The sequence below is a fragment of the Leptopilina heterotoma genome, unplaced genomic scaffold (genome assembly GCF_015476425.1).
Source record: "Leptopilina heterotoma isolate Lh14 unplaced genomic scaffold, ASM1547642v1 Lhet_182, whole genome shotgun sequence".
Taxonomy (NCBI): Eukaryota; Metazoa; Arthropoda; class Insecta; order Hymenoptera; family Figitidae; genus Leptopilina; species Leptopilina heterotoma.
In genome coordinates this window covers 1,075,710-1,098,350 of record NW_025110899.1, presented here as the reverse complement: position 1 = coordinate 1,098,350, position 22,641 = coordinate 1,075,710, and the positions used below count along the sequence as shown (strand labels likewise).

The following is a 22,641-nucleotide window of genomic DNA, read 5'->3' as shown; positions in this document are numbered from 1 at the left end:
AATTTATTTTTATATTTTATTTAACTTTGTACGAGGTATTTCGAACGAGTTTCAAACAATGTTCACGTGATTTAAAATATTAAATCTCCGAAAATCTGTTTTGTGCGCTTTTATATTTTAATATACGATACTTTCGTATATATGTTACGTCAGGTTTAGTGTACGAAAAAATCTTATCTGAAAGTACATAAAGTGAAGAATGTATTCCAGTAAATTTTTTCGCCACAGGATCATTTGACCTTTTCATAAGGGTTAAATATCCCGAGACAGGTGCTCATAAAAAGCCAGTGTCCGGAGTGAGGAACAATTTCTTTTTACGTGACTGAAAATATTGGCAGAAAGTGTACATTTTTCCCGGATGCCGGCTGAATTTCTTCGAGGAAAGTCCGATAGATTATCTCCAAAGGTTGGTTGGCACACTCTTGGCTATTGTGTGGCAGTTGAACGTTTGGCTTTCGCACGTATCTACTGCGGCCGTAAAGGCAATTTTGAGCGTTATTCGTAAAACGATAACAACTGCATACCTATCTCGACTGCGAAACGGGGAGGGGGGGGATAAGTCTCGAGGAGATAAGGGAACGACGCGAGGCAGTAGGTCTCCGGCAGTTTCGATTCGATGTCGCGCAATCGATCGTTCGTTTCGTTGATCCTTGTAGCGTGTCAACATTTGCAAAAGCAATGTGAAAGGCTGTCTTGTGGTTCATTAAACTCTTTGTTGACATTTCTCATTTTAAAGATCATCTCTTGTATTTTCAATAAAATTGATAAAATCCCATACATATATAAAATCACTAGGACAGTAATTAAAAAGAAGAGTTCAATTCTTTTATATTGTCTTTGTTGGAACCGCATAAATCAAATGTAACCTTGTACTTTTTTTTGGATGTGGAAAAAAGATGAAATAATAACCCCTCCGCGGAGCAAAGTTCATGATGCAAAAAGTGCCTCCGGTTGGTAATTTGTAGTCATTATTCACTGTACAAAACCTGTATTTATTTTGTGGCATTAGCCAATGAATTTTAATTGATACGAAACCATTTATAAATTACTTTTGCCCGATTGAATTTTGATTGTTGAAGGGAATAAATAAATTAAAGTATTTAATTCAATTAAAAGAGAAAAATACAAAATACCTTCATTAATAATTAATTTGATTACATTAATTAAAACTTAATTTATAAATCTCGTGATATTTTATACAATATACGTACATGTAAAACATATAAATAATACAATTCTTTTTATTTATTCATGGACACAGTCTTTTCCATAATTAACATATTTTTCTCTTAATAAAAAGGCACTTGTTAAAAGTTAATGATCATACTCAGATTCCCGCTGTGACGGAAGAATCTTAATAAATTTCCAATCATGGATCTTATTTCAGTGTGGGCTGAGGATCAAAATCTGAGGAAATGAAATATTTCTCAACTTTTCGTGAGAATCTTTAGTTTGAAATTAATATCTCGGATGATGAGATTGTGGAATAGTTAGGAATAATTAGCATCTGCGTTACACAAAACTTTTCAAATAAAGGAATTCAACTGCAGAAATCAACTGGAGTATAAAGCGATAGAACTTTTTTATTCGTGATTTCTTGTGAATGATATATACGTATTTGTGGAGGAAAAGCAGGTATTGAAACTTATGGAGCAGGATAAAAGCATTGAAATCTAGAGAGTCTGAGAAATTTCTGCCCGCTTTTAGTTTGGACCAACCGCCTTCGATCGTATTATTGCACGTGACTGCAACTCGTGACATAGTTTCCTATATATACCCTATAATGCCAGGCTTGGGTATCTTATTGAGATGCGAATTTTGTGTGAATGCTTTCATCAGAAGCTCCAAGATTATTCTCCAATGCATAATTCAAACTAAATTATTCATAGTACGAATAACACCATCAGGTATAGAGAGCGAGTACAGCAGAATATTGAGGATGTCAATTGTGTTTGGCATAAATTGTAAGTGATCTTCAACACTATTTTATTAATGTCATAAACCACTCGCAGATATTTTTCTCCCGCAGGAACTTATTCTCTTGTTTTTAAAATGAAAGAAACATGACTAAAAGGAAAAGGGATTTATAGCCATGTTTACAAACGATATAAAATGAAATTAATTGCTTTTGAGAGTAATTACGCATTTAATGCACACTTCTTAATTATATATTGCAATAACACATTGCGTTCTCGGTAATTAAGTTTAAGACCACGAACCATACAAGTTATGGTTAATTAGACGAGATAGGTGGTGGAGAAATCGTAAAATGCGCGATTGGAACAAATCCAATTCCAGACATTAAAATTAATAAATTCTCGATTGATATTCGTCTTATAATAGTTTGGATTTTGGAAACTTAAAAGTATATGTGGAATTGTTGACTATTTCTACAAACAACTTTTACCTACATTACTAAAGTTTTCATGATGATCGTAATATTTGTAATCTTCTCGGGAGCATATAACCAAGATCGTAATGCAGCGCATTGTTTCACTTAACATCAAAAAGACAAAGTTGTCATAAAGGGAAGTCTGTCTTTTCCTAAAAGATTAAAGATTTCGACAAAAATAGCGAATTTGGACGAACACAGAGAGAAGCGTATATGTATTCTGCCCACGGATTGCAGGCGTGTCTCCCCCGACTCGACTACTGCACTTTGCGTTTTCGAATCTACGGGCTATTAAATCTTCTGTCCGGTAAAAACTTGTTCCGAATTCTATTTGTCTTTCCACTCTCTTCCTATCTCTTCCGTGCAGAAGCAAGTTTGGCCACTTCCGGTTATTCGGGCCTCCGCGAGGGACGACGTCGTCTATGCTCTCTGCTCGCTTCAAGTTCCGGCGACCATAAACACTAATCGGTCTAGACTTTCACTCTTCTTTTGTTTTCCCCTCTTCCTCCATCTCATTCGCCCCTATAGAAGAATCGGCGGAAAAAACGAAGACTGACTCGTGTGCGCAACTTTCTGCCTGTTAAATATTCTGATAATTAGCTTCGAGAATTTAAAACTTGTTTGATTTTTCAGCGCATTCTCAATTTTTTATCCTTTTATTATATATTAAATATTACTTTCGAGGACTTGTATAATTAAGTTATAAATACTCCCAGATTTTTAAAAAGGTTCCAAGTAAACAGATAAAAATTAGTGAATGAGCTCAGTAATTTCTTAGAGTGGCTGAATTTCGTCTTTAATAATGTTTTCCAAAAGTGCGGTAGTGGAAAGAAGTTGTAGAAGGAAGAAGAAATTGAAGTGAATAAGAAGAAAAAAAGCAAGGTGCAGATCGTAAAGCAAAGAAAAACAGAAAAGAAAAAGGAGAGGCGGTGGAAGCGTCTCCGCCGACATTTAATAAAGTCATCCACCTGCGACGGTCTAATGGTAAATCTATAATGGCAATGCACCTTCTCGAATACCTTTCTCAAGTAGTTCTCGTCATCGCGTCTTTTCCTGCCCCCCCCCCCTTCATCTCTGTCATTCCCTTTCGTCGCTTCTACCCCTTTCTCGTGTTCCCAGTTTTTTGTATTCAGCCAACGAGCTTCTCCGATTTAAACGTAGAATGAACTTTTTGCCGGAAACAATCCTGCGGAGATCGAGTCTGACTTGAACCGGAAGTGGACGGTCAATCGAAGGCACAGTGATATCCGGAAAGGATGTAAGAAAATAGAGGCGCCTATCTAATCTCTTTAGCCGGACGTATATATATGTATATGCGAGTACGGATATAGAAAACGCGTTTCAATGGGTTGTCTGGTTTTCTTCTACCGAATCTTTCTCTTTCTCTCTCCTTTTTTCTGGCGGTATTTTCTTTCTTTCTTTCATTCATTCATTGGATTAAAAAGAAATGCAGCACTGTAGATACAGTGCTTCAAAGAGGTTCAAGAGCCTTTCGGTAAATATAGGGACACTTAAAATCGTTCTAACGACCTATTTTCGTTTAAATTCTGGTTTCTAGATTAGTGATATCATCTCTTGACAAATATTTTTTACTTTGAATAAACATTCCAATGTTTAAAATTTGTTGATTTATATTCAAAAAGTAAAACGACGCAAAGGTATAGAAAAGTTGATAATATTGTTATTGACTTTTCTTGATCCGTGTCATAAAACTTGAAAGAAACGAGCAGCTCGGATCTTTTTACTATGCACTTTGAGGCAAATTGTCTGGCTGTAGCAGAATCCACCTATCGGTTCGCCAACACTTGAGCGTCGTATGTGCGACGTTATTGCCTCTCCCGATGCTTTCGGAGCGAATGCAGAGTCTGCAGTGCAGCCGATTAGTGGGCTGCAGTGTGATAGCAGTCGAGTGGTTAAAAAGAAGAAAGCGAATTTCCCGATTAGTACACGGTCCGGTCCCTTTCTGCACGAGCGAGTTGCAGGTTGAGTTGCAGGTTGAGTTGCAAAAAGAGTAAAATGTACACTCGAAAGATAACTTGGTCTCCTGTTGAGCGCGTCGAAAGGAAGGTGCGATTCTGTGGCATCAGAGAAGTGTGGGATGAGGGTGGCGTGCAAGAGTATCCAGTGTGATTTCCCTGGGGCGAAGTCGGCCGATCGGTCGATTGAGTGGGTGGTTGAAAACCGCACTGGGAAACCTAATATCCGAAGGCCCTCCCTTTTCTGTCCATCTGACGAAAGCATGGACTAAGGAGGGTCTCAGTAACTCGAGATGTACGGAAACGAGTTTATCTGACTTTTCAAAGGTCGGCAACTGTATGCTTTACTCAGAATGCATTGGGATTTTCTCCAGTCGTCTTGATTTGTCCCTCATCAAAGCTAATGGTGATAATTTCTGTTGATTCGATCGTTAGTTTCTCAAGGTTGGGCGTCGGGCTCAATTAATCGGTTAACCGCTACGAGAGGACAACTTCGGATTGTAGATTGTTTCCGTAAACTCTCGATGCCAACCACTGATTTGTTTTACGACTCGGGATCCAATTTGTCTTACTTAGTTCAATAGCCTTTTCCAATTGGCGCACTTTGAGATTCAGTGGATGAAAGGATTGAGCGAGTTAATCTTTTAATTGTCACTAAAGGTCCCATAAACTTTTCATTTTGTCTAGTGTTGCATCATAATTCGAGATAAATGTAATTGTGCATAAAAAATTCTTGGTTCTTCCACGTATTTTCTCATGCTGCAAATATGAAAAAAGATACCATTCGTTTTATCTTTTCATTTTCAAATAACTTCTCAAGAAGTTTGATCTTTTACCTTTTACCACAACGTTACATGTTGAGTGCGATCTTGGAGAAAACGCATAATTATGCGATTCCATGAAATTGTACTGCGTTCTCTCCGGCATTCTTGTGGCGCGGGAATATTTTGGTATTCCAGTAATAGGTGCTATTCTATACCCCCTGTGCGTATACATATATATATATATATATATATATATATATATATATATATATATATATATACGGCTGTGCCCAAATGGTCCAGGACTCTCAAACCGCATTATACTTTCTTCTCCTCTTCCTCCTTGTCTGAAAACTCAAATCGTTTCAGAACCATGTTATTTGCTCGTGTGGAATCAGCAAAATCGTTTTATTTTACCATATTCTTCTTGCCTTAAAAGTTTGCTATCAAATTAGAGTCGAGATTTTCTAAACGTAAAGAGTAAAAGTCACACACAATTAGTTATTAATTGGAATAAGAATGTGAATAAAATTTTTTTTTTAAATTTATACAGGTTTTCACAATGCATCCGCAACTTGGTGAGAAACACTCTCCAATCTCTCCTTGGTGTTAATCAGCGCTATCGATCTCGAATCGATTGGAAATAACGGTTCTCGTCGACCTTCGAACCGGTCTTTTCTTCTCGAGAGAAATTTCCACCGCAGAGTAGTAGTGATGGTGAAAAAAGGTCCTTAAAAATCCATTTCGCACGGCCCATTAAGCGCACATGTTAACCAAACATCTCTGGTTCCAAAGCACATCTTACTCCCTTCTCGAAGCTCGTATTAGGTGCGCCTATTTCGCAGTGGAAGGAAGCTATCAGATTTTTCCTCCACATCAGAATGACTCGTGCTCAAACCTTTTCGTACTTGGAATCCATTCTCAGAAAAGTCAGATGGCAAAAAGTAGATGACGTGTCAGAGGGTGAGAAAAAGGAAATGAGAGGAAGCGGATGCATGAAAAGCAGAGAGAGAGAGAGAGAGAGAGAGAGAGAGGGGGGTCAGGAAAAGACTGATAGAAAAAGCAGGAAAGAGAGAAAAGAAAGACATTGAGTAGGAGGAGCTCGGCAAACAGAATAAAGAGAATTTCGTGCTTGTTTTAGATCGGATAGGTTGCGTGTGAGAGAGACATGAAATATTTACATGAAATAATGCCACTCAAAACTCGAGAGACTTTTCCACAGCAGGTTATTTCTGGTCAACAGTCAGAGTTTTAATTAGAAATAAGCGCAACGTGACAACTTTTCTTACATGTCATAAAGTGGTTACTTCTGGTATATCAATATGTAAATTTTAAGTAAAACAATATGTAATTTTATATGGAGAACCATTCATTTTATTTCAAGAAAATATATATAAATACCTAGAGCAATTTTTCGTCATTTCCTTTCAAGATAGAAATAAAAAATTCATTTTCATTACAGTTTCGTTTAATAAAAGTAGTACCTAATAATCATTTATAGCTTATAATCATTTTCGCTAAAAACATTTTGAAAGTTGTAAAATTCTATTATTGTCTGAGTTTTTAAATAAAAAGAAAAATCTGAAAAAATAATTATTAGCATGTCGAAAGTAAATTATCGAGTACTATAATATTCATTCGCAAATGAATAATTTGTCGAAATATGTCATTTGTCCTAATTTCTTTAAAACGTAATTGACAGAATAGAGCAAATATCATTTGTAACTGACATTTATCCTGGGTTCAAAATTGACCCAGTCAGAATTGAATTTAAATTCCTATTGACTTAATTTAAATTCTGCATATTATCAAGGGTTTGAACCATATGCTTAAATTGCAATGAATAAAAATTACGGACCGAAAAGTTTTGCACTATTTGAAGAGATCGAACCTGGAGTTAAAGAAAAACTTTTAGTTATCTGATTGAAGGGCATTCTTCTTTAAAAAAATAGTGAAAAGAGAGTTGTGCTGATATGGATGTAATTTATCGATAACGAGACCATTTAAAAGTCCTTTTAGGAGTAAACGAGAAGCATTTTTATCTGAATGCTTTTTCCATATCGCCTAGAGAATAATACTCGGGTATTTGTAATGACCATAAGTATGTTCATAAGTAATTCTTCTATACCATTGTATCATTTCCTATGCAGCTGCCTTCATCGGAGAAATCACCCTCGCCTCGTGAATAGCGGCTTACAAATCTAGTACTATAGGCAATAATAAACCGGGAGACATATGATGCGATGCGACCTCGATATCGATTGTATTCGATTTTCAAGTCTACATAAATACAACCTGTTTTCAACATTGTCAGCCACGCAATACAGTGCCTTCGTGAGTAGAGACACTTTATTAGGTTCTCGGCGTACACGTTACGCTCCGGATATTGGCAGTAAAACGGGAAAGCTGCCGAAGTAAATTCGCGTATATAAAGTTTTGGCTTTGCGTAGCACGTAAAATCTTTAAACGACATATAGTCGCTCGTTCAAATGCCGAACACATCTGCGAGGATGCAGGAAACCACCCGCTGAATCGATAATCCAAATAGTTTTGTTAGTTAATTGGGATTTTTCCAGAAATTTACAAGAACAACATTCACTCTAAAATGAACAGTTTTTATTTACACTTTCCATTTGGCAAATTAAATTCTCGCGCAGGGCGTTGCAATTTTGAAGGAATATACAATATTTTGCCATTTTGGTGAAACTGAGAAATCTGAGGAGGACAATTCCGTGAACGGTACTTAAACCCGGAGTCGATGAAAAATGCATTTGTTTCTCGGTTTTCATCTAACGAAATGAAAAACGATCGTTTTGCCAAGGTATGATACGTGCAGTGCTTTCGAAACTGTTTCACCGATTGTTCTCGTGGAAAAGCTCGTGGAAAGGAAGTGGGCGAGAGTTCGAATGCTCGGTACCTGAGATCCATTACGTTTCGGTTTTCCGCAGTATTCCGCGATGTATCCGACGGAAATTGGAAAAATAAATGAAAATCGATTTTTCTGTCCGCTGCCTACATCTACGCTTATCGTCTCTCCATAATAACCTACCAGCGAGCAATCCCTTTTGCCCCATCGACTCTTGCCATTCCTCTCCCCAATCTTCCAGCCCGACATCTTGGATCGGGCAAAAAGTGTAAAGCACGCTTTCATAGGCTACTTTAGAAGCTACTTTGGCGCAATTAAAATACGCTAACGTCGTTAATCAATTTTAGAGAGCTCGAGAAGACTACGTATCGAGCCTGGGAGGGAATGCTGGCGGAAAAGGGAGGAATGCCTTTCGCCCTTGTCTCCTCATGCAGTCTCTGTAGCATTCTGTCGCGAGCCATCTCACCCCCCCCCCCCTTACCCCCGTTTCCCCCTAGACTACTTTGAACCGCGTCACCTTAACTTCGACATCAGAGGCAGGCACTGCGATATTATCCGTTCTAGAGTGCTCGAGAATATTACGTGCGTGGTGTGCACCTCCCACACCCATGGGGCACCCTTTCATGGCCACCTATTTACCCAGCCTGCCTTTCGAGTACCCACCTCGATGGCGACTGCTAATCGAGTTATCGATCCTTGACTCGTCACCGTCAGCGAGCGAATATTAGATTCCCAACAATTTTTAATATCCAACGGATCAGACGGATGCGAAAAAAAAGCCGAAAATAAAATACTTTTGACTTGTCCGTTATCCCGCGCCGATCGCCAGAAGCGGTTCACTGCTTTCTGTGAAAAACTCACTTAATTTCCTCGATCCCGATTTTCAAGTAAAAACGTCAAGAGCAATTAGTTTCATTAAAGCTCAGTCCGCGAAAAATGGTGAAAAAGTTGCTTTCGATTTAATTTAATGTACAATTTGAACAAAACAACTTGTCGAGTGAAATATATATTTTATTTTTAAATGCTGCGAGAATGTTGTTTGAAAATTTAGATTAGAAAGAATTTGCAATTTTATCAAAAGAATCAAAAGTTTCTAAATTAAATTTGTATACAAAAAAACACGACTATGAGTAATTTTGTTCTTTTTTACTTTTAATGAAATTTCAACTGCAGATGTTATTTTCTAAAAATATACGTTCAATCAAAGCAAAGTTTAATTACTTTTAAATCAAAAAATGTGTGATTAAAAGTTTACAAATTCGATGTAATAAATTTGAAATGTGAAATTTATTTCTAAAATTAATGTTTCTTGTTTGAAAGTATTTAAACGTTGCAATTATCAATTTTAATTTTTTTTCTGTATAGATGAGTATCATTTTTTAACTTTAATGTTACTTATATTTATATATTTAATGTTATAATCTGGCACCAAGTTTTGTTGTGCTTAAAAAAGTAATATGGAATGTATTATAAAATCCAGAGTGTCTACTAACCGGGAAATAGCCGAGAATTTAAATTGACCGGTAAAAAACGGGAATTTTATGCCAAACCGGGAATTCCTTTACCATGCTTAAAACAAATTTTATTATATATAAATTTTTTTAAGAAGATTGTCTTCACAGTTTTTCTAAGGATATCGAATTAAGAGAAAAAACGAATTAAAAGTGTTGAAAATTTGAATTTGTAAAATTCTTTACTAATTTGAATTTGTAACTGACTTTTTGCTTTCCAATTAGTAAATTTTACCAATATAGCCATTTCTACTAATTTATTACTGAAATTGACTAATTAAAAAGCAAAAATTTGCTGACACTAATTTAAATTTAGAGAGTATCAAATATCAAGAATATTAATTAATTATTAATAAATTTCTATTCTAAATTTCATATAGGTATAATTTCTTTTAAAGTTTAGTATTTCTTATATCAAGAATTCGCTTAATCGAATTTTTTCCCCAAATTGTAAAATACTTTTACAAAATTTAATATTTATTCTCACTCTGTGAATTTTTGTAATATTACATCTATATTAGAAATATGTGTAAAATTTTTTAAGTTCACTATAACTTCAAATGTAGGTACAGTGGAACCTCGATTATCCGAACTAACCTAGGCACGGCCTGATTCGGATAATCGAAAATTCGGATAATAGAGGTTTTAATGTTTTTCATAATTAAAGTAAAAAAATTGGACAGTTGAACTATATGTACATATTTAATTTAATACATTTTTCAAAGATATATAAGTATATATATTAATTTATAATAATATATTAATAAAACACAATATATGATTTTTTTAAGACTTTTTTGGCATAAACAAACATAAGTAATAAAATAAATAGAGAAAATAAATTTTAAAATTCGGATAGCCAAAAAAAAGTTCGGATAATAGAAATTCGGATAAAATGATTTTCGGTTCGGATAATAGAGGTTTCGGATAACAGAGGTTCGGATAATCGAGGTTCCACTGTACATAGATTGTCGAAACAGTAAATTTTTGAATATTAAAATAAACGTCGATGAAATTCACAACTTTTAGAAACAACTATTTGGAAGGAAAAATATTTTTGCTTCAAATTTTTATCCAAACGAAATTTTTACTTTGATTTTTACAATATCAAGTTGATAAAGAATTTGAAAAATAAAAAATTTGTAGAGAAATTTTATTCTTTTTTTTGTGAAAAAATATTTATTTCTTTTCTCCCAATCGTAGTTCATAAACGTTGTAAATTTCACCAACGTACATGGAGAGAAAATTATATTAAATTTTTTAAAAGTATTTCACAATTTAGAAAAAAATGCGACAAAGCGAAATTTTGATATAAAAAATACTAAACTTTAAAAAAACTTATGTGAAATTTAGTATAATTTTATCAATTATAAGAATTTTAGTTAAATTTTAATATAACTTTACTAAATTTCATATTATTTTTTTCACTGTTTAGTATTTTCTATGTTAAAATTTCGGTTTGTTGCAATTTTTTCACAAACTGTAAAATGCTTTTAGAAAATTTAATATATATTTTCTCTGCGTGTAATTTAAAAAATATTTTTTTCTATTTATAAAGGGACTTTATGTTTCTTGTCTTAAAATCAAGCTTTAGGATCATTTTAATTACTAAGAGTACACATCTTAGGTTTTATTTTAAGAGTGAGAAAATAAAAAATGTGTTTTTTTAAAAACAAGTTAACAATATAAATTTCAAAGAATGAAAGAACGAAAGATTTTGAAAAATAAGGATTCTTTTAAGTAGTTTTCTTTAAAGCATTAAGCTTAAAATAAAATAAATTTAAATTTAATAGAAAAGTCGGGGAAAATCAGAAAATAACTGGGAATTTTTGTTGAAAAAAATATTAGAAACTTTGTGAGATCATAAAGTTCAACAGTGCAGAATAATAGTAAAAACTTTAAATATATTTTAATATACTGCACCTTTATAAAAGTATAGCTTAGTTCAAATGAAATTGCAATTGCAATTTAAAATGCTATTTACATAATTGAAAAAATGAAAGAGAAACTTTTGTCGAATATAATACTTCTGTAAACAGGCATATATTTTTTGTTTACAAGACTACCAAAGATTTGCGCATGAAAAAATATAGATGAACAGAAAGTAAGAATGATACGGTTCGCTGGATACAGACTGATTTCAATATCTAGCTTCAGAAAATCGGATACACGATGTAAATCCGGTGTTGTCTACGGCTCTCGAGTTTCCCCATATATACCCGCACACAGATAATTCAGTCGTTTCACGAGCGAAAAAGAGCTTCAAGAATTGCCAGTATTGTATTCAAGAAGGGTAGATATCACGGATAGATCCGCGCCTATATATAAATGTCAAGAGCAAGATACGTGTGTACATTGATCGTACATAGATTTGTTCGTAGCACGTCTCGCGAAAAGAAGCAAACCAGAAGAATTGAAGTGAGGGGGGTGGGGGTAGGGGATGCCAAAGAAAATTCCAATATAGTTGAAACTCCCCTGGCCGTGCACAGAATGCATTCGGGCTTTGATTGTGCCTTGGAAGCATATTTTCCTCGTACTTCCGATATTGCTGCACACACCATGTTCTTCTTTTTCTTCATCTTCCTCTCCTGCAACTGCGTACGAATCTGCCAGTACTTTTCTACTCCATTCCTCGCAACGTCGCAACTCGCCTCGAAAGTCGAAATGCATATACGACGGAAAAAATGAGTTATTATATATACATTTTTCGAGGCAGAAATTCATTAATATGTACAATTTCATTTTAAATGCCTTTTTATTGAAAGCAGTTGGTTATACATTCTAATTTATAAATATATGATCTCGTTTGAAAATTTGTAGAATTTCATATTCACAGACACTATTTTCATAGACGAGCAGAAAAAGAGTTAGCTGCCGTATCCAACTGAATAGTTGCTGGAGCGCGATCCAATAATTTGGTTAACACATCCAACTGTTGGATACTGTTTCCATGCGAAAAGGTACCCCAGCTATCGCAAAGATAATGCAGCTAAAAAGTTGGATGTATCAACCAAGAAATAGTTGCCCCTTCCAATTAATTGGATCGCGCTCCAGCAACTATTCAGTTGAATATCCGGTATGACTTTGTAAAATTAAATATTCACGTCTTGCGATTGGATGCTGAATAAATCACGAATAAAATTTTTTAAAATTCTGTTCTATTTATTCAAAATGCGTCACCAAAGATGAACAAAATTATCAATGTAACTAATATTTTCGGAAATTCCATATTTAATTAATTTTTGTTTCACTTTAATTAACAATAATTCTTGGAAAGTTGCGATGTACGAAGTGAAATATTAATTACAATATTCGACAGTGACAGATGAATCTGTCTGTAATAATCCGTTATTAATCAACTAATCAAAAGTTTTTTTTGTTTCAGGTGATGAATCTATTCGGAATAAAGAAATAACTTCGGTAGCAACATTTCGATTTATTGAACGATTATAGAATTGAAAGGAAATTATCGAGAGAAGGGAACTGAAAAGAATAATCAGAATCGAGGAATTCTTATTCAGGGAATAAGTGTCAACTTGAAAATAGATGATCCAATTCAAATCTGTTCCCGGAGCCGCGAATCGGTGCAGCAGCCTCGTACCCTCAGGGGTACGATAGATTCTTGAAAGCCCCCAGCATCAAGATAAAGTCAGTGACGTTGCTGCCACAAAATGAGCAGGAACGGGCCCTGCCGCTAGTGGTGGAAACCGCTGTCACCGTACAAGGGCCTCCCTGGCTGAAAGGGGGCCCCAAACACGGCCCCCCAACGGGCCCAGCAGATGCTCCATTAGACGAGGCATCGTTGCGGGCCAGCAGTTCAGATCGGAGAGAGTCGCTCGATCCGGAGAGTCGGGCCAAGAAGGCCCGTCGATCCCTCAAGTATCTGAGAGATCGATCAGCCGACGAAGATAGCCATCAGGCGAGTGGGAACCCTCCGAAAGTTGGAGCGACGGCAGTAGCTTCGAATAGGAGACGTAGCCATTCCTGCAGGAGACAAAAGGGCAAATGTTCCCAGAAGAGGACATTGCCGGTTCCAGTGCATGCTGAAAATTCATCACGTCGGAAGAGGACGGAAAGGTCGCGGGAGCGTGTAGAGTCGCCGGAAGTGAGTAATCTTCGCGAGTGTTGCGTTTTAGTGAGCAGGGAGGATCCGAGCGAGCATCCCATTAGTAATCTCGCTTGGACGAATAATATCGCGAGTGTCGAGCCCGTTTTGGTGCATCAGAGTGAATGGATTGTGAGGTGTCCGCCTTATCAGGAGGGCAATATCATTGGGCCTAAGCGCCTCGGCAAGTTCGCCAATATTATTGACAATTCGAACGAGGCTATTAAGGACGTGAATAAAAAAGTGTTAGCGATGGCGAAAGCGATGACACCGACGTGGTCGCTCAGACTCCTTGGTGTTAGTTGTGGTTCGGTGGTTTGTGCTTGGGGACTGCTGCTGATCCTGTCAGTTCTGGGTGGCGCGACTCACAACACGGGAATCGGAAGCTTTGGTCTTGGCACCTCAGCTGAGGATGGTATCAACAGCGCGAGTTGTCCTGGGGCCTGTAGCTGCGTGGGACATAATATCGAATGCTCCTATCGTGGACTCACTCAAGTTCCGGGGGACCTGGCCACCATGCTCTCTGCCGAAAAATTGTAAGTTTGTATTTTATATTCATTTACTGTAAACATGGTTAATCTTAATATAAGATAATGTTTTGGAAGGCACTTTTAAGTTATTTGAAATATCTTACAAATCAGTAAAAGAAAGTCTTATTTTAAGGCAGGAAACAGTCTTAAATTAAGACGCAACATTTTTAAGACAGTCAATGCTGAATTTAAGCAATGGATTTTGTATGATTTAACATTAGAGCAGACAGTGCTGAATTTAAGACTGATCTTAAATTAAGATTTATTTTTTACTGTGTAATTTAAGATGTTAAAATTATTTTCGTATACACATTTTTACCATATTTTTTTGGAATAATGTTTTGAAGTTAACTTATGGGCACATATGTAAAACTCTTTGTGTATCTTAATTTTTAGAAACTTATGTTTTTGTCGCATCTTATACCATTCACAAGTATCTTATCTCTAAACATCTTATTGAGTCAGAAACATCTTAATTTATAAGATTTTTTAAAAAACTTACAGAAGAACCTTACACTTTTCTAAGATGGAAGAAATATCTTGAATGCTAAAACGTATAAAGCATCTTAGAAATTAGTAAGATTTAGAAAACATCTTATTTTAAGATAACAAAAAAGACAGCTATTTTTGCAGTGCAATAAATAATGTAATATTATAAATATGAAAGTTTAATTGCTTTCACAAGTTTGAACTTTAACACGTAAAACTCGGAGATTCCTAAACAATTTCAATTACGTTTATTTCGATACTTTTTAACATAATACAACATGATGAGGAAAGTTTCATATTAAATATAATCAATTTTCTGTTTATGAAGTTGAAATATTTTTATGATCGATGAAATAATTTATCTATCGTAGTAGTCATTGTACACAAATATTTGGAAATATTCCAGATGAAAGCAATTTTAATTACATTGATATGAAATTTAAAAGCATTCCATAGATTAATAGACAAGCTTTCAGATAAAAGTTTGAAAATTTAAAATGAAATGCAATTTTTTTACTGTTACTTCAAATAGAAACTTATAAAAACTAAGTAATAGTTTTTCAGAAACATAAATTTGATAAATACCTATATAAATGCAGAAATAATAAAGTTGCTTTATTATCCATAATATTAATTTATATTCTAAACGTGGAATCTATTTCAAAATTCGGTTAATTTTTACAGTTATATGTACTATTTGACAGAAGCTGATAGAAGTTTAGAGATTTTATCTCAAGATCTGGAATATGAATCGATTATTATCCTTAAGACAAAGTTGTGTTTAAATTAAGTATTTCTGCTTTACCAATTGGTATTTGTCTCCAGCGGCAGATTCCGGTAAAGAGTTGAACAGCTTTCTCTAGAAGGAATCAAGTTGAATTAATTCGGAGGCAAGTAGGCTTGAATAGCGTGGTGTATTATTTGTCTTCGTTATATGCTTCATTTCCTGTAAAAACAGCTTGTCGACAGCCCGCAGCGAAGGGTCGACGGAACGCATGTTGTTTTCACGTGAAACGAACTGTATAATAAGGCGGTGCCCAGTAGCTCTAATCCACCGCAGCCTTTACTATTCTCGATGATTCGTGAAAAACGTGCGTCAGAGTCAAAAGTACACACCCCTTTCATTGCTTACCTCTTTCACATAAAACCACTTTCTTCGCTGTGCATTTTCAAGTTGAAGATCCCAGATTCCTTTTATTCCCCTACCAATTTGAGATGAGTTGCAATCCTCAACTTTTACTAATACTAAAACATACGTGTTCACTTTTTCTGTTTAATTTTTATTATATCCAACAACTTTTATTAAAGAGCTATTTCACTAATTTTAAAGCGCCAAGTAATTTTAGTTGAATGCAAAAACAAAAAAGTGTTGAACTAGTGGCCAAGAGCCAACGCTTTCAACCGAAATAATTTTATTTTCCGTTCTAAAATTCAATTGTATGAATAGAGAAATAATAAAAGTTGATAAAAGTTTCATAGAAGAAGAAAAATTGAAATAATGATGCGATAATGATGCGATAATGGGCGATTTTGTGCGCAACGAGACATATAGGTGACCTATTAATGTAATTAATTAGTAATTAGCATACAATTAATATGCCAATCACGACCTAAAAAACGAGGGAATCAAAGTAGATTGCATACTGATAAGGATGACTGTCGAGATGAATTGTGTTTACCGTGAAAAAGCAGCTTGCGCGTGAGGCACGCGGGACATCCTACTATTAATACCTAATGCCTTATTAAGCAGGATTATGAATATTTAAATTCATCCCGACCATCGCGCGCACAACCCCTCGGTTCTTGAGTGAGCCAAGCATGAACACCGTGTCGGTTTTGAATTTCATGGGATTTGCATCTCCGATCAACGCTGTGTGCTTCATTTTCGGGGAAGCGACTCTCGTTTTGAATCTTTTTGATCTTCCGGAAACTCTTCCGCACTCCAAGTGTACTAGAAGTCAAACGAGGGCTTATTGCATTAGAATTCATTGGAATATTTACTTAGATATCCTTACTTTTGTGGAATATTCAAATTTTATCAAGCTATTAAAACATTTATTAAACTTGCACGAATTCTGCTTGCTGCAAGTTTTAATTTTCTAATTTTAAAGCAAATCTCATTGTTCCCGGTGTTAACTGGAGTAAACGTAACACTTTTCACAATCTAAGCATAATCGGGCGCTGAAAAATTCTCTATTTGATTATCATTAGTATTATAATTATTTTATATGAAAGTAGAATACACTGCAAAAATAAGTGTCTTATTTGATATCTTAAAATAAGATGTAAGATGGAAAAATGGTATCTTACATCTTAAAATAAGATGTTTTCTAAAGTATCTTACTGATTTTTAAGATGTTTTATACGTCTTAGATATTTCTTCTATCTTAAAAAAGTAAGATACTTCTGTAAGTTTTTTAAAGTATCTTAAATTAAGATGTTTCTGTCTCAATAAGATGTTTAGCGATAAGATACTTGTGAATTGTAAGATGCGAAAAAAATTTAAGTTACTAAAAACTAAGATACATAAAATGTCTTACATATAAGCCCATAGTTAACCTCAAAACTTTTTTCCCGAAAAATATGCTGAAAATATGTACGAAGATGCTTTTAGTATCTTAAATTAAGATATTTTAAATGACTAAAAAGTGACTACAATAACATCTTAGAAATGACTACCAAAACATCTTAAATAAGATACTTCTTTTTGCAGTGTAGTATACTCAATTTTTGAATAAGAGTAGTATTCTTTCCTATTCTATGTTCTGAAAAATATTAAGAGTCACTAACAAAATGTCAGAACGAAAAGAAAAGATTGTAATAGTAATTGATTTATTAATATTTTGTAGCCAGACATCGAATAGAATCTGTTTATTAAATTTTTGAGATGAAACGACGTCTTTCCGTGTGGCCATATTACCTACACTGGTAGGTACAAGATGAAAAATTTTTCTCACGGCCTTTATGTTCACTGATATATCTAGTTCGTGACTATTGATGACGGATGTAGAATGAGAGTCACTGTGTGTACCTGTTAGCTTGGACGTTTATAGTGTGCCTGATGGAGAGATAACGAAAGACAGCGTTTAACCAACCAGATGGACAGAGGTTATATCTGGACCATCATCTAAATCTAAGAAACAAATAGGTCCACGTTTACACATATCGTACACAACACGGAGTAAAATTCGAATTGACTGTTGCTTCTTTATTCAACCGAAAAATGCGTGACAGGCCCCAACAAGCGGCAACGTTGAAATTTTCAACGCATTACGCACGTGATGCTTGTTTTGACGAGCTGTGAACACGCACAATTGATTCTTTGTTTGATAAGCAACCCACTATATTTTTCTTTCGTAAATGCATTTCTTCTCATGTTTTATTTCATTATTTTTGACATTCCAAAGTTTTCAATGGTTATTACGAAATGAAATAATCAATTTACGATCTTTTCATTCTTATATGTTATTACAATTTCTTCTGGAATTGATTCAAATTTATTCATTAAAAGCTTTTCGTCATCTGATTCTGAAAGAATTTTACAGCAATTTAACTTGTTCTGGGGTGTGCATGTATTTGTCTTTACACATTTTTAGAATTTGTCAAACATGGTGTTTTTTCTACTCCAGCAACTTTATTAGATATATCTTTAGGAGATTTACGATAATAAACTTTTGTTCTAGAAAGAGATGATGATTATTTCGTTGACTTCTTACTTCAATCTTACTTCGCATTGAATTAAGAAAGCTAAATTGATATAAAAAATACAATTTTTATAAAATTCTTCATGGTAATTCAATTATTTAAAAAAAATGTAATGCAATTCTTCACTAAAATTCAATTATTTTTATTTAATAAAAGTTTGTATAAGAATTGAATTGCAATTATTCATACAAATTTGATTAAAATTCTTCGAAAGAATTCAAGTTTAAGAAATAAAAGTTGATTTAAAACATTAAAACTGAATTACCTACAGTTAAAATTTTAGATAATAATTGAATATTAAAAGACGTTATAATTTTCGGTGTTAAAGCAACTTTTTGCTACTTTTTTAAAATTAATTATCGAGTGCGCAGCCTGAAAAAAGAATTCTTCCGAACGAAAAAGGATTGAAGTAAAAATTTTCTCAATATAAGTTCAGTCAAATGGTTACATAAAAATCTTGTTAATCAAAATTATTCTAGTATATAGTCGCATTTTCACATTCAAAACTTGCCTACTCAACCATGTTCGTGCATAATTTTCACTTTACGAATATTTTCTGGTTGGAAATAGAAGTAGTAATTATTAATTCTAGTATTTGACATCTTACGCAATTAGCTGAAAGGTTGGATTCTATATAGTGACTGTGTGTTAATACTCTCAACTTCCGTTTCCGTTTAGAAGTCTCGCCCCGGTTTCTCTGGGGTGTATTGTCTTGAGGTAGGGCACTTATGATTTTTCGATTAAGCTAGATAAACAGTACTTGAAAAGTAAACAGACCACAAGAAGCGTGTGTTTGACTAACGCTCGATACCATGTTTTCCCAAGTAACATCAGTAACTTCAGTACGAACGCACCATGTAAGTATATATTTCCTGGCGATCACACTCTCTCATGCATCATGGCGTATTAAATGCTACCGGATTTATTACTGATAAGGCACGTCCCCCCTAAAGGAAATGCCTCAAAGGAATGTTATCGTGAAACGAATTCAATATAACTGTTGTGTCATCCTGATTTCACATTTCCTTTATTTTTTATCACAATAATCTTGACATATTTATCATAAGCGATGGAAATTCTCAACATTTTTGGGGATATTTTTTTATTGAAAGGAAGGGTCAAGTATTCTCTTTTGTCGGATTAGTTTTTGATAAACCTCGTAATTAAACAAAGACTCTGATAAAATATTGTCAGTAATTATATCTAAATATATAGCGGAAACATAAATGTTTTTTCAACTTGTTTGCATTTGGGGTAGATAGAGATTCAATGAAATCGTGAATTGTATTTATTTATACTTACTAAGAAGGAAAAATATAGAAGTAAATTTTTTTTGCTGAAAGTTTCCTGAAAGAATATTGTTGCGCTGGTTAATGTTGGTCTATTAAACCGCAGGTATATTCTTACAATAGTCACTTGTTATAAGTGCTTTTCCAACATTGATTATTCCATGAAAGTACATCAAAATACTTGGTGTATCGTGAGGGTTGCTTCAATTTCTCTTTTTTTTAGTTTCATCACGTCGCTTTAAAGGAAAGAAAGAAAGGGGTAGACGCGCCGAATGGCATTAAATATTGATGCAACGAAGCAAGTACAGTGTCTCGTCTTTTTGCCAACAAATCGTTATCTTACAACCCTTCTTTTCTTTTCTTTACGTATGTGTATGGAAAAGTTTTACAATTTAAAGTCATGTTGATTATATTAAGTTTCACGTTATTTGTATTTTATTCTGTTAAGTGAATTTTGTATTATGAATTCCAACAATGAAAAATGAAGTGCGATCAATGAAAATGTGCTTGGCAGTTTTGTGGTTATTTAATAAGCCATTTCCAAATCTTTGAAAGGATATATATATGTGTATGCGGTCATTTTGGTTAGATGGAAATTTATGCACGAGCCGAAGAATGAGCTGTGTATGATGTGGAAGAGGGTCGTCTGTATTTCCCTGACAATTCTCATGAGGGTAGTTGGTTTTTTTAAATTTTCACTAAACTGAAAGCATCTTGCCAGTTTGAAAGCAAAGGTCCTGGGCGTGGCTTTATCCCCAGGAGCTCAATGGAACTGTAACATTATTTCTGGGGGGCATGGTAGCCTTTAAAATCAATTTTAGGCAGGTAGGGTTCCGGCTCCTAACTGACGGCACGAGTACGTGATCATGCATCCAGTTTCCACATTCTCAAATTTTCAAAATTATTGTCGCCCGGTGCATCATCGTTTTTGTCCCCATGACTTTGTTTATGCACCGGCACGCTTGGGTGAATTGAAACTATAAAATTTCCCATTTTCCCGCAATGTTTTGTTCAACTTTGTTTGTTGATTTTACATTCAAAACATTTTTATTACGGTTATATTATTTACTGCCCACACATATAAATGTTGTTGTTTTTCACATGCATGTTTATTGCATCTATTATCTTCCGCAGTCCAATATTATTAAAATTCAAGGCAGAAAACTAATATTATTCTTTTTCGGAGATCGGAGTAAATCACAATAATTCACAGCCCTTTATTATATTCTTGGCAGTTTTTCAGTTATGACGCGCGCAAAACAGGGCGAATATTCAATTTAATTGAGTTTTTCGGAGATTTTCTTATTAAGGCGATCATGCTTTAATTTGATTTTTTTAATTATTCTGAAAAAAAGATTTCATTATCATAACCTGGGATTACAGTCTTTATGACAGGGAGAGGAGAATTAATCTCTCGGGACCGCATTTTATGAAGAACGCGACCACAAAGCCAGAAGTTGGCACATCCGATAAATCAGAATTAGACTTATGTCGTTCATAGTTTGCCAAATGATCCGCGATTTGACCCTCTCGTTTACCTACAAATTGCTGCGTTAGTCACTCCTGGTCCTGCTATTGTCGTCGGATTAGACCCGCCAACAAATCACGCGACGTCCCTTTACAAACGAAAATCAGGTCATAACAGGTTTAACCTGTCAACTTGAATATGTTCAATTCTTCCATGGATTTCAATTTCCTAAAGTGACTATACTATTCCAAAAAGCTCTCTTAAATGTAATGAGATAACTGAAATCGTCATCTGTTCTTTAAATTCAGTGACAAAAATAGGTAATAATTTTGTCAATACATAAATCTTGTATGTTTGATTCATAAATATGTATAACTTAACTATAAACTTGTTGTTTTCATATAATATATTCTAAATATCAAACACTTTTTAGAAGTGATGATTTCACAAGAAATTTTAATTATAATATAGCAAAAGTCGTAAATTATTTGTAGGCTATAAATTGAGGAGAAATATAAAGGTACCGTACCGTCTGTCGCGACTCGCGACAAAGGGAACTCTAATTGCGAACTTAACGGGTGATTATGTTTTCGGCCGTTGTTTGGCTGACCGCCAATAGCGACTCGGAGTCATATTTCAACATCTAGCGTATAAGTATCATAATTTACATAACGGTAGTTGTAAATTTTCGTCTATTTTCAATCCGTAATTCGAGAACATTTGATGTTGTATGTCTATTCATCTCGGAAAAATTTAGGGTAAATTGAGAATCTAGGTGTGAGAAAACGTCGCGCCCTCGCCTTCAAAATTTATAGTCGCTTGGTTACAAGCTCTCGCACATAAAAGGAAGAACGCCTTTTTGTTTGCACCACATGTATGTTACGTGTGTGCCAGTTTCCTTGGATAAAAAAATAAATGGCCACAGAATACCATTTCCATGTATTTCCCTCTCTTTCTCGCCGTTTTCCTCGACTCTGGTCCCTTCATATAGGGAGCGTGAACTAAATTATTCTCCCATTTTTATGCCACATCTCCTTCCTCGTGTCGCTTTTAAATTCTGTATTAATAATCTCTGAAAAAATGGTTGGAATTGCGTGTATAATATTGTAAAACTGGTTGTTTCTTGAGACCTTTTTAGTGACTCCTCCCCTTGTGGTTTATTAACATTCATGTTCCTGTTGTTTCTCATCTTTCACCTCATCCACAGCCTTTTTCTCGAGTGAGATGCGGTTTTAAATTTTGGACAATGCGAGTTCCCGCTGGGAGAACTGACCGCCGCGCCGGATCTAATCTACCTTTTCAAGGTGGCGCTTCACTTTGTACAGGATTTTCTGCCTTTTTGGCGACACACAATCGAGATTAGACCACTCGCATTGTCAGTTAATTTTTGTTAGTAAACATTTTATAAACTCTATTTTTCTAGGTCTGAAAACTCTCAAGAATCGCTTACAGCAGGGCTCGAACTACCTCCGTAACTTTGTCCGTAAAGTCCGTAATTTCATTCAGAAAAGACAAAAAATTCGTAAATTGTACGATATATTTAGAG

General features: G+C 34.7%; 1 protein-coding gene across 2 annotated transcripts in view; it reads left to right on the top strand.

Annotated features, from left to right (window-relative positions):
• Positions 1-22,641, top strand: part of LOC122500229 (protein slit) — a 220,573-nt gene that overhangs the window by 18,646 nt on the left and 179,286 nt on the right. The window contains exon 2 of one of the 2 annotated variants that reach the window (XM_043609056.1): positions 12,895-14,150. In XM_043609056.1, the coding sequence (XP_043464991.1) occupies positions 13,867-14,150 (284 nt within the window). In that variant the 5' untranslated portion in view covers positions 12,895-13,866. Of the gene's footprint in view, positions 1-12,894; positions 14,151-22,641 lie in introns of those variants that run through there. The other variant, XM_043609055.1, reaches the window with a different exon arrangement.